Source organism: Macaca fascicularis, chromosome 16, assembly GCF_037993035.2.
Source record: "Macaca fascicularis isolate 582-1 chromosome 16, T2T-MFA8v1.1".
NCBI classification, from domain to species: Eukaryota; Metazoa; Chordata; class Mammalia; order Primates; family Cercopithecidae; genus Macaca; species Macaca fascicularis.
In genome coordinates this window covers 45,108,500-45,121,716 of record NC_088390.1, presented here as the reverse complement: position 1 = coordinate 45,121,716, position 13,217 = coordinate 45,108,500, and the positions used below count along the sequence as shown (strand labels likewise).

At 42.1% G+C, this 13,217-nt stretch overlaps 1 protein-coding gene and 1 non-coding gene across 3 annotated transcripts in view; one reads left to right on the top strand and one right to left on the bottom strand.

The window, feature by feature from the left end:
* PPM1D (protein phosphatase, Mg2+/Mn2+ dependent 1D) overlaps positions 1-13,217 on the bottom strand; it is a 71,061-nt gene that overhangs the window by 1,831 nt on the left and 56,013 nt on the right. For both annotated transcript variants that reach the window (XM_074019076.1, XM_045375121.2), the window contains exon 5: positions 8,184-8,426. In XM_074019076.1, the coding sequence (XP_073875177.1) occupies positions 8,184-8,426 (243 nt within the window). The remainder of the gene's footprint in view (positions 1-8,183; positions 8,427-13,217) is intronic.
* Positions 174-278, top strand: LOC123569690 (U6 spliceosomal RNA). Its single transcript, XR_006693490.1, has one exon. It is a non-coding gene; the product is annotated as a U6 spliceosomal RNA (small nuclear RNA).

Genomic DNA, 13,217 nt, shown 5'->3' with positions numbered 1-13,217 from the left:
TCACTCTTCCACTATTCTGTACCCAAACATGGAGAAGATTAAAAGTATCGCATTCTCTGTGTGCGTTTTAATTTTACTTTTGACAATAACATAATGTTGATGAAATCGCTCTATTTTTCATAAAAGTCTTTTTCCATAAGAACCATCAAAAAATTGCTTTAAGATGCCATTAAGTGCTTACTACAGCAGCACATATACTAAAATTGGAATAACACAAAGAAGATTAGCATGGCCCCTGTGCAAAGATGACACAAATTCACGAAGTGTTCCCTATTTCAAAAAAGAAAAAAAAGCTTTTAAAAATCTCAATTTTTGGCTGGGCACAGTGGCTAACCCTGTAATCTCAGCACTTTGGGAGGCTGAGGCAGGTGGATCATTTGAGGTCAGGAGTTCAAAACCAGCCTAGCCAACATGGTGAAACAGCATCTCTACTAAAAATATAAAAATTAGCCAGGCATGGTGGTACGCACCTGTAATCCCAGCTACTCTGGAGGCTGAGATGGGAGAACTGCTTGAGCCCAGGAGGTGGAGGCTGCAGAGAGCAGAGATCGCACCACTGCACTCCAGCCTGGGTGACAGAGTGAGACCCCGTCTCACAATAAATAAATAAATAAATAAATAAATAAATAAAAATAAATAAAAACCTCAATTTTATAGTAATGAAAACTAGTGTAACCACTGGGGGGGATGGTAGCATCTCCGTAGGATAAGCAACAAATTTGTGGTTTTTTGGTTTATTTCCTATCTCCTAAATTCTAATTTCTGAGTACGTAGCGTGGAAAGCATTACAACATTAAAACACATTATTGAAGCAAAGTACGACATTAAAGCAACTATGCCATAATGGTCATAATGAAAACTCAGATGAATGCTGCTTTGCACCCATCCTGCAAACACTAGATACTGTTCTGTGATTTGAGAAAAGTAGTACACATGGGACCCTAATGAAAATGGTTAGGGAAATTCCCAATTGATGAAACAAATCAGAATTATCCAAGGCACTTTATTGTTTTTAAAAATGCTGTTTTTAAAACGCTTCATGTCAATCTAGATATGCACCACTACTTTGAGTGTAGTGCTCTAAATCTACATATACTCAGAATATCCGCTCACCTGTCAATCTAGATATGCACCACTACTTTGAGTGTAGTGCTCTAAATCTACATATACTCAGAATATCCGCTCACCTCCAGATAAGAACATTCTTACTGTCAAACCCAGCTCTTCCAAAGCAATAACATTTCATAAAATCATTGTCTTAATACTTTATCAAGGTCCAGAGTTAAAGCATAAACACTCTCTCCCCCAAACATGTAAAATTTCCTCAAGTGGACTCTCAATCAAAATTTATTAAAATACTAATAGATTCTGAAAAGTCCACGCAAATCCTTTTGTAGAGCAGTAAATGAAGACATATTTATCTGATCTTTCTCTGAAATAAAATCTCCTATAAAATAAACACCTTTCCTTTTTTTTTTTTCCCCCAAAGACGGAGTCTTGCTCTGTCGCCCAGGCTGGAGTGCAGTGGCGCAATCTCGGCTCACAGCAAACTCTGCCTCCCGGGTTCACGCCATTCTCCCACCTCAGCCTCCTGAGTAGCTGGGACTACAGGCAACCGCCACCACGCCCGGCTAATTTTTTGTATTTTTAGTAGAGATGGGGTTTCACCATGTTAGCCAGGATGGTCTTGATCTCCTGACATCAGCTGATCTGCCCACCTTGGCCTCCCAAAGTGCTGGGATTACAGGTGTGAGCCACCGCGCCCAGCCACCTTTCCTTTTTTTTTTTTTTTTTTTTTGAGATGGAGTTTCATTCTTGTTGCCCAGGCTGGAGTGCAACCTCCACCTCCCGTGTTCAAGCAATTCTCCTGCCTCAGCCTTCCGAGTAGTTAGGACTATAGGTATGCACCACCCACACCTGGCTAAATTCTTTTTTTTGTATTTTTAGTAGAGACGGGGTTTCTCCATATTGGTCAGGCTGGTCTCAAACTTGCGACCTCAGGTGATCCGCCCACCTCGGCCTCTCAAAGTGCTGTGATAACAGGCGTGAGCCACTGCACCCAGCCTGAATATACAACTTTCTTAAAAGTGCTATATAAAAGTATACTTATAATAGGAATGTTTCCTTTAATTTGTCTAGAGTTAAAAGGGAAATAAGGGAGGCAGGGAGGTTGAAAAAATAAAATGAAAGGGAAATTGAAGGCATCCAGAAGCTTCTTTTTTAGTTTGTTTGAGACTGAGTCTTGCTCTGTCATCCAGGCTGGAGTGCAGTGGCGTGATCTCTGCTCACTGTAACCTCTGCCTCCCAGGTTCAAGCGATTCTCCCACCTCACCCTCACGAGTAGCTGGGGTTAGAGGCACCTGCCACCATGCCTGACTAATTTTTGTATTTTCAGTAGAGACGGGCTTTTTTTTTTTTTTTTTTTTTTTTTGAGACGGAGTCTCGCTCTGCCGCTCAGGCTGGAGTGCAGTGGCCGGATCTCAGCTCACTGCAAGCTCCGCCTCCCGGGTTCACGCCATTTTCCTGCCTCAGCCTCCCGAGTAGTTGGGACTACAGGCGCCCGCCACCGCGCCCGGCTAGTTTTTTGTATTTTTTAGTAGAGACGGGGTTTCACCATGTTAGCCAGGATGGTCTCGATCTCCTGACCTCGTGATCTGCCCGTCTCGGCCTCCCAAAGTGCTGGGATTACAGGCTTGAGCCACCGCGCCCGGCCGACGGGCTTTCACCACACTGGCCAGGCTGGTCTCAAATTCCTGACCTTAAGTGGTCCACCCTCCTTGTCCTCCCAAAGTGCTAGGATTACAGGGGTGAGCCACCACACCCAGCTCAGAAACCTGTTTCTAAAATGACCTCAATCTAATCATAGATAAGAATATGCTTTACTGAAAAACATACAGACTTTAGGACCAATGGACATTGAAGAAAAGGACAAAGAATTTCTAGTTACTAATCTGTTACTGCCCCAAATACATCACTTCTCTGTTCTTTTTTTTTTTGAGACAGAGTTTCGCTCTTGTTGCCCAGGCTGGAGTGCAATGGCACAGTCTTGGCTCACTGCAACCTCCACCTCCTGGGCTCAAGTGATTCTCCTGCCTCAGCCTCCCAAGTAGCTGGGATCACAGGCACCCACCACTACACCCAGTTAATTTTTCTATTTTTAGTAAAGACAGGATTTCACCATGTTGGCCAGGCTGGTCTCAAATTCCTGACCTCAGGTGATCTGCCTGCCTCGGCTTCCCAAAGTGCTGGGATTACAGGCATGAGACACCGTGCCCGGCCCACTTCTCTTTTTTATTAAAAATATACTGTTTCTGAATCCATTGCTCCATTTATTTTTTATTTATTTTTTGAGACAGAGTCTCACTGTTGCCCAGGCTGGAGTTCAGTAGCACGATCTCAGCTCACTGCATCCTCTACCTCCTGGGTTCAAGCAATTCTCCTGTCTCAGCCTCCTGAGCAGCTGGGACTACAAGGCACCCGCCACCATGCCCAACTAATTTTTGTATTTTAGTAGAGACGGGGGTTCACCATATTGGTCAGGCTGGTCTCAAACTCCTGACCTCAGGTGATGTGCCTGCCTTGGCTTCCCAAAGTGCTGGGATAACAAGCGTAAGCCACCACACCTGGCAGCTCCATTGATTTACTATAAACTGCATGGTTCATTGAAAGTTTGATTATTCTTGCCTGTTTTAGTACTGACTATATGTTGGGCAGCAACAGTCTCTGTTCTAGAACGTCTTACATATAGGTTTCTCATTTCAACAATGAGTTGCGTGTAAGTTTATCCCTCCGTATTAGGTTGATTCAAATGTTTAACCTGGTCACAAGCACGTTCTGGCTGATCACAGAAAAAATACGTTAAGTAATAAGCAATCACTGACCAAGAGCTCATGCTGCTTTAATATAGAAAAATAATGTGCCACAAGACCAAGCAGCAAATAAGTTCTGTAGCAGAAGGCTTCCTAATGCCAAATAATCACATCACTACTGCAGGCACAAGAAAAATGGTACTAGTCAAGCTATCTAATGGAATAAAACATATTGCTATAGCATGCATAATAAGGTTAGATATTAGGTGGAATTTCTTTATAAAAGAAAAACAATGGGATGATTTCAGAGTTAACACAATATACTGTAATTTCTGTTTAGCTGTGTATTTATTTATTTATTTATTTATGAGACAGAGTCTTGCTCTGTCGCCCAGGCTGGAGTACAGTGGTGCGATCTCGGGCTCACTGCAAGCTCCGCCTCCCGGGTTCACGCCATTCTCCTGCCTCAGCCTCCTGAGTGGCTGGGACTACAGGCGCCCGCCACCACGCCCGGCTAATTTTTTTGTATTTTTTGTAGAGACGGGGTTTCACCGTGTTAGTCAGGATGGTCTCGATCTCCTGACCTCGTGATCTGCCCGCCTCGGCCTCCCAAAGTGCTGGGATTACAGGCATGAGCCACTGTGCCCGGTCTATTTATTTATTATTTATTTTATTTATTTATGTTTTTGAGATGGAATCTCACTCTGTCACAAGACTGGAGTGCAGTGGTGTGATCTTGGCTCACTGCAACCTCTGCCTCTCAGGTTCAAGTGATTCTCCTGCCTTAGCCTCCCAAGAAGCTGGGACTACAGGTACACACCACCACACCCAGCTAATTTTTGTATCTGTGGTAGAGACGGGGTATCACCATGTTGGCCACGATGGCCTCAATCTCTTGACCTTGTGATCCACCCACCTTGGGCTCCCAAAGTGCTGGATTTACAGAAATGAGCCACCGCACCCGGCCAGCTGTGTCTTTTTAAATGCACAGATTGGCCGGGCGCGGTGGCTCAAGCCTGTAATCCCAGCACTTTGGGAGGCCGAGACGGGTGGATCACGAGGTCAGGAGATCGAGACCATCCTGGCTAACACGGTGAAACCCCATCTCTACTAAAAAATACAAAAAACTAGCTGGGCGAGGTGGCGGGCGCCTGTAGTCCCAGCTACTCAGGAGGCTGAGGCAGGAGAATGGCGTAAACCCGGGAGGTGGAGCTTGCAGTGAGCTGAGATCCGGCCACTGCACCCCAGCCTGGGCGACAGAGCAAGACTCCGTCTCAAAAAAAATAAATAAATAAAAATAAATAAATAAATAAATAAATAAATGCACAGATTATTATTCTGACCCTACAGGAGTGCTGGCTTCCCTTCCCCCACTTTCTCCTTGAACGTTTCCTTTTCCTTCTCTTTTTATTGGCATTCTGTGGGAATACATTGCATCTGTTAGCACAGGCAACTATTCAGACTTCTCAGATGTACCCCAGATTAATTTGTATTGCTAAGGCCTGCACGTTCGTAAAACAGTGATGTGATGTTGAGGTTACCCCCTAAAAATACATAGTTTAAAAAAGTTCACTGCTTCAGAGATCAACTTTCTCCTCCCACCTATCCTGTAATCCAATATTAAACAATTACAAACTGTGCCTAAAACATAACTAAGTTTTAATTTTCTGAAACTCTGCTCTCTTCCCCATGCCTTTCTTATAGATCTTAGCTTGTAAAACATAGCTAAATTTAGTTTTGCCCTAAACAAAGGACAGAGAAAGAAATGTGTGTCATAGTAAACTACCTTAAACAAAGGCTTTCCACTATCTCCATCCCAAAACAAAGACTAATTTATGTGAGAATTCAAATAGAAGTTGACATGTTTATAGACAAATCTAGTCTCAAATGCCTTGTCTAAATGTAAGTCTCTGAAACTATTCAATATTAATCAAATTCTCATTAAATTTATCTCTATGTTACTAAACATGAGATAACTTTAATAATGATGTAAATCAAACATAGTCGGGAGTACTCACCTTTATGTCAATTAAGGTAAATAAACCAAAAACAACTTCTTGGGCAGAAATTTGTCTTTGTTAGTTGTTAGATCAGAGCCAACAATACTAATTATTCTGAATTAATCTAAATATTTTCCCGTATTTGGGCAGGGCCAATGGGTTAACAAATAACTATACCTGCATATGGCATGCATACGTCTTATCTTTAGTAGTAGTATTAGGTCATTATCAGAATTATGATTACTATGTTTTTTGAGACAGAGTCTTGCTCCGTCACCAGGCTGGAGTGCAGTGGCACAATCTCAGTTCACTGCAACCTCCACCTCCCGGGTTCAAGCGATTCCCCTGCCTCTGCCTCCCAAGTAGCTGGGATTACAGGCATGAGCCACCATGCCCAGCTAATTTTTTGTATTTTAGTACAGATGGGGTTTCACCATGTTGGCTAAGATGGTCTCAATCTCCTGACCTCCTGATCCACGTGCCATGGCCTCCCAAAGTGCTGGGATTACAGGCGTAAGCCACCATGCCCAGTCCAGATTTTAATTTTTTTCTTTTCTTTTCTTTTTTTTTTTTTGAGATGGAGTTTCGCTGTTGTTGCGCAGGCTGGAGTGCAATGGCGTGATCTTGGCTCACTGCAACCTCCACTCCTGGGTTCAAGTGATTCTCCTGCCTCAGCCTCCCAAGTAGCTGGGATTACAGGCATACACCACCACACCTGGCTAATTTTGTATTTTTAGTAGAAATGGGGTTTCTCCATGTTGGTCAGGCTGGTTTCTAACTCCTGACCTCAGCTGATCTGCCCAATTCGGCCTCCCAAAGTGCTGGAATTACAGGCATGAGCCACCGTGCCTGGCTTAAGTAATTTTTTAAACATATTTTATGTATGGGTTTACTAATGCCAGTCAGCAGACTGCAATAATTTTTATTTGAGGTCAATATTAAGAATGCCCCTTTGTCCCTCACACTATTCCCCAGTCTAATGTCTCCTCCTTCTCTATACTGCCTAAAGGTCAGTTATCGGGGAACATGAAAGTAATAATTATATACAAATATTCAGACATACGCAAATATACAAACACAAGCTCCTTCGCAGCTTCGAAGAGAGGATAAAGAGGCTTTAAAGGGTTTCAACCTACATTACCATTCATGGTTTTCAAAGAAAAGAAAACTTTTGTAAATGAAAATACTTCATTTTGGCTGGACCTGTAATCCCAGCACTTTGGGAGGCCAACGCGGGTGGATCACCTGAGGTCAGGAGTTCAAGACCAGCCTGGCTAACATGATGAAACCCTATCTCCACTAAAAATACAAAAAATTAGCAGGGCATAGTGGCAGGCACCTGTAATCCCAACTACTCGGGAGGCTGAGGCAGGAGAATCACCTGAACTTGGGAGGTGGAGGTTGCAGTGAGCCAAGATCGTGCCACTGCACTCTAGCCTGGGCAACAAGAGTGTCTCAAAAACAAAAAAAGAAAATGAAATGAAAAAATTTCATTTTATCTGGCCATATGTGGTTTTTGCCATATGTATGTAAAGTGAAAGAAAGCAAAGCAGTAATAACCCATTTCCAAGTACAGACTATAGGATTACAACGCCCAAAATTAAAGCCCTTGACACTTTAAAAAACTGCCTGAATAGATAACGTTAGATTTCGCTATATTTCCCATTTTAATGGTCAGTCTACTGAAAACACATTCTCAGAAAGCCAGGTTAGCCATACTATGTATTAAAGCATTTATCAATCAATATTGCTAATTTTTGGTGGGAAAAATTAGTATGAAAACACAACCAAGTATTTGAGTTCTTAGTAAATCAAAAAAGGAAAGTATGATATTACTTAAAATTTGCTTATTTCAAAGCATATCTTAAACTCACTCAATATTAATGTGGCTAAGAAACAGGAATAAAGTTTCTTAGACGAGTTAACAGACAACCAGTTGTAATGTCTGCTGTCCTCAGGTCCAGCTCAATTTTGATTCTCTACGACCTCGTTTAGACAGTTTAATCTCTCAGGCTTATTACTGATAAAATGAAATAATAACATTAGCTCTACTTCTGGGCTATGAGATTCAAATAAAATATATTTAAGTGCTTCACAAACTTCTAAATGCTTTAAAAATAATATTCATAGCATTAGATGGCAAACGATAATATTCTTAAGAGCCCACAATCACCTTTTTATTAGTGCTGTACACATGGCTGGCATTGAGATTAGTATTGATATAAAGATGGCTCTCTGATAATAAGTTATACCACTTTCTTGAACCGAGTTCAAATCCAAAATCCTGTAAGAATTTAAAAATTGTTTCCAGGTGACGGTAACCAAAGAACTGGTGACTATTAAAACATAACTTAAAAACTATGGAACTATATACCTTGACTGGTGGTGTAGAACATGGGGAAGGAGTCATCACACAGGTTTCTTGACTATTATAGGAAGGGCTATCAGTCAGGTTCAGGTACAACTCATCTTCATTGGTAAAGTTTCCCTGATTGTCCACTTCTGGAGAGATGCAGATTACTATGGCACTAGTGTTATCTGCTCGGAGCATACGCTGCCTCCAGCGGCCCAATGCTCGATTCACAAGCATTTTGGCACAAGATTGTCCGTGCTCACCCTGTATTCAAAAGAACAAGGAGAAGGAAAGTAACTCAGATTTAGCTGCCACAACATCTATATCAAATTAAATATCTGGTGTTCACTGTGGCCCAAATAAACCTCCCAAATTGTCTTTTTTTTGAGATGGAGTCTCGTTCTGTCGCCCAGGCTGGAGAGCAGTGGCACGATCTCAGCTCACTGCAAGCTCCGCCTCCCAGGTTCACGCCATTCTTCTGCCTCAGCCTCCCCAGTAGCTGGGACTACAGGCACCCGCCACCACATCTGGCTTATTTTTTGTATTTTTAGTACAGACGGGGTTTCACCACGTTAGCCAGGATGGTCTCGATCTCCTGACTTCATAATCCGCCTGCCTCCGCCTCCCAAAGTGCTGGGATTATAGGCGTGAGCCACTGCGCCCAGCCAAAGCTCCCAAATTTTCAAACATTATCCCCAGTCTCCTTAGCTATGTTAAAATAGTACTTCTCTAAATTAAAAAAATACTAATAAAACAAGGTTTTATCCTGTCATTAAATTTCACTATTTTTATTTTTATCAAGAAACTCAGCCTTCACTGTAACTTTAATTAGAAAATGCTGGGGAGGCTGAGGCAGGCGGATCACGAGGTCAGGAGATCCAGACCATCCTGGCAAACACTGTGAAACTCTGTCTCTACTAAGAACACAAAAAAATTAGCCAGGCGTGGTGGTGGGTGCCTGTAGTACCAGCTACTTGGGAGGCTGAGGCAGGAGAATGGCATGAACCCGGGGGCGGAGCCTGAAGTGAGTGGAGATCACGCCACCACACACCAGCCTGAGCTACACAGCGAGACTCTGTCAGAAAAGAAAAGGAAAAGGAAAAGAAAATAGAAAAGAAAAAAGAAAAGAAAAAGTTGGCCAGGCGCAATGGCTCATGCCTGTAATTCCAGCACTTTGAGAGGCTGAGGCGGGTGGATCATGAGGTCAGGAGATCGAGACCATCCTGGCTAACATGGTGAAATTCCGTCTCTACCTAAAAAACAAAAAATTAACCAGGCGTGATGGCACATGCCTGTGGTCCCAGCTACTGGGGAGGCTGAGGCAGGAGAATCGCTTGAACCCAGGAGGCGGAAGTTGCAGTGAGCCGAGATCACGCCACCGCATTCCAGCCTAGGCAACACAGCAAGACTCCGTCTCCAAAAAAGAAAAAGAGAAAAAAATAAAAAAAAAATAAGAAAAGAAAAGAAAAGAAAAAGTTATAAAGAAGTTACTTAAAAAGAAAAGTAGCCAGGCACGGTGGCTCACGCCTGTAATCCCAGAACTTTGGGAGGTGGAGGCAGGTGGATTGCAAGGTCAGGAGTTCAAGATCAGCCTGACCAATACGGTGAAACCCTGTCTCTACTAAAAATACAAAAATTAGCCAGGCATGGTGGCACGCGCCTGTAATACCAGCTACTTGGGAGGTTGAGGCAGGAGAATGGCATGAACCTGGGAGGCGGAGGTTGCAGTGAGCAGAGATCATGCCACGCACTCCCGCCTGGGTGACAGAGTGAGACTCCATCTCAAAAAAACAACAACAACAAAAAGTAAACATGAAGTTATTTAGAAAACATAATTCACAAACAAGACAATCAGGCATGGTAAAAAAAAAAATCATTGCAAAGGGTCAAATTCCTCCCAACATAAGAGATTCTGCAAATTGAAGACAATGACTCAACATAAAAATTGTCAAAGAATATAAACAAAATCCAGAGAAAAGGAAATATAAACAGCTCATACACACACACACACACACACACACAGTCAATGTCACTCATATGAGGAAAAAATAATACAGTAACTGCTTATAGAATAAAGAACAAATATATACCAATTGAACGAGTAAAGAAAACAAAACCAAAAGGATCTCATTTTATGCAAATAAATGTGGCTTAGAATAAAACTTCCAGTGTCATATATGAATTTGTAATCTGCTAAATCTCACAGATTAGAAGTGAAAATGATGTACTCCAGGAAAGAAGCCTACATTTTTTTTTTTTTTTGAGACAGAGTTTTGCTCTTGTCACCCAGGCTGGAGTGCAATGGCACGACCTCTCACTGCAACCTCCACCTCCCAGGTTCAAGTGATTCTTCCACCTCAGCTTCCCGAGTAGCTGGGATTACAGGCACCTGCTGCCATGCCCAGCTAATTTTTTTTTTTTTTTTTTTTTTTTTTGTACTTTTAGTAGAGACAGGGTTTCACCACATTGGCCAGGCTGGTCTCGAACTCCTAACCTCAGGTGATCTGCCCGCCTCGGCCTCCCAAAGTTCTGGGATTACAGGCACGAGTCACCGCACCCGGCTGCCTACATGTATTAAAAGTACCCGTAGAAATAAATGAATGATGAAAATGAGTGGAAAACTTTTTTGTTTGTTTGTTTGTTGTTTTTTGAGACAGGGTCTTACTCTGTCAGCCAGGTTGGAGTGCGGTGGTATGACCTCAGCTTACTGCAGTCTCAACCTCCTGGGCTCAAGTGATCCTCCCACCTCAGTTACTCGGGAAGCTGAGGCAGAAGAATCAGTTGAACCCAGAAGGCGGAGGCTGCAGTGAGCCAGGATGGCACCACTGTACTCCCAGCCTGGGTGACAAAGTAAGACTCTCTCAAAAAAAAAAAAAAAAAAAAAAGAATATTATTTCAATAGACGCTGAAAAAGCATTTCATAAAACTGAACATCACTTTATGATTTTAAAAAAACCCTCATCAAAAATGGGTATAGTAAAATATACCTCAAAATGACAAACTCACAGCTAACATCATACTGAATGGGGAAAAAATTAAAGGTCTTTCCTCTAAGGACTGAAATAGACAAGGATGCCCCACTCTCAGTACTGTTATTCAATACAATACTGGAAGTCCTGGCCAGAGCAATTAGGCAAGAGAAAGAAATAAAGGGCATCCAAACTGGAAATGAATAAGTCAAATGAGCCTTATTTGCAGATAACATGATCTCATACCTACAAAAACCTAAAGACGCCACCAAAAAAACTGTTAGAGTTGATAAATTCAGTGAAACTGCAGGATACAAGATGAACATACAAAAATCAGCAGCATTTACATATACCAACAGCAAACAATCTGAAAAAGAACTCAAGTGGCCGGACGTGGTGGCTCATGCCTGTAATCCCAGCACTTTGGGAGGCCGAGGCGGGTGAATCACGAGGTCAGGAGATCGAGACCATCCTGGCTAACACAGTGAAACCCGGTCTCTATTAAAAATAGAAAAAATTAGCTGGGCGTGGTGGCGGGCGCCTGCAGTCCCAGCTACTCGGGAGGCTGAGGCAGGAGAATGGCGTGAACCCGGGAGGGAGAGCTTGCAGTGAGCCGAGACTGCGCCACTGCACTTCAGCCTGGGCAACAGAGCAAGACTCCGTATCAAAAAAAAAAAAAGAAATCAAGAAAGCAATCCCATTTCCAATAGGTATATAAATTATAAAATGCCTAGTAATCAATGTAACCAAAGATGTGAAAGATCTATAAAGGAAAACTAGAAAATACTGATGAAAGAAACTGAAGAGGATACAAAAAAATACAAAGATAGTCCATGCTTATGGATTGGATGGATTAATATTGTTAGTATGACAATACTACCCAAAGCAATTTAAAGATTCAATCCCTATCAAAATTGAAATAACATTATTCACATAATTTTTTCTTTAAGCTCAGAATTTTTATGAAACCACAAAAGATCCTGAATAGCCAAAGCAATTCTAAGCCAAAAGAACAAAGCTGGAGGCATCACACTACCTGACTTCAAACTATGCTAGAGGCCTACAGTAACCAAAATAGCACAGTACTGCTACAAACACACACACACAGACCAATAGAACAGAATAGAAAACCTATATATAAATCCATGCAATTTGCAGCCAGCTCATCTTGAACAAAGGTGCCAAAAGCAACAATAAATGGTAGTGGGAAAACTGGATAACTATATGCTGAAGAATGAAACTATACCCCTCTCTCTCATCATACACAAAAATCAAATCAAAATGGATTAATGACTTAAATCTAAGATCTCAATTGGTAACCACAATTCTATTCTCTCTTTGTGAGATCTACTTTGATCTCACAAACTATGAAACTATCAGAAGAAAACATTGGAAAAATGCTCCAGGACATGGCTCTGGGCAAATAATTTTTGCATGAGACCTCAAAAGCACTGGCAACCAAAGCAAAAATAGACAAATGAAAATACAAGCTAACACTTTGGGAGGCCGAGGCGGGCGGATCACAAGGTCAGGAGATCGAGACCACAGTGAAACCCCGTCTCTACTAAAAATACAAAAAATTAGCCGGGCGCGGTGGCGGGCGCCTGTAGTCCTAGCTACTCAGGAGGCTGAGGCAGGAGAATGGCGGGAACCCAGGAGGCGGAGCTTGCAGTGAGCCGAGATCGCGCCACTGCACTCCAGCCTGGGCAACAGCGTGAGACTCCGTCTCAAAAAAAAAAAAAAAAAAAAAAAAAAAGAAAATACAAGCTAAAATGCAAAGGAAACAATCAACAAAGTGAACAGACAATCCACAGAATGGGATAAAACATCTGCAAACTATCCATCTGACAAGGAATTAACAACCACAATATTTAAGGAGCTCAAATCAGTAGCAACGGAACAAAACAAACCCGAAATAATCCAATTTTAAAATGGGCAAAAGATCTAAAACACGTATTTCTCAAAAGACATACAAATGATTAACAGATAATGAAAAAAATGCTCAACATCACTAATCATCAGAGAAATGCAAATCAAAACCACAGTGAGTTATCATCTCACCCCAGTTAAAATGGCTTGTATCAAA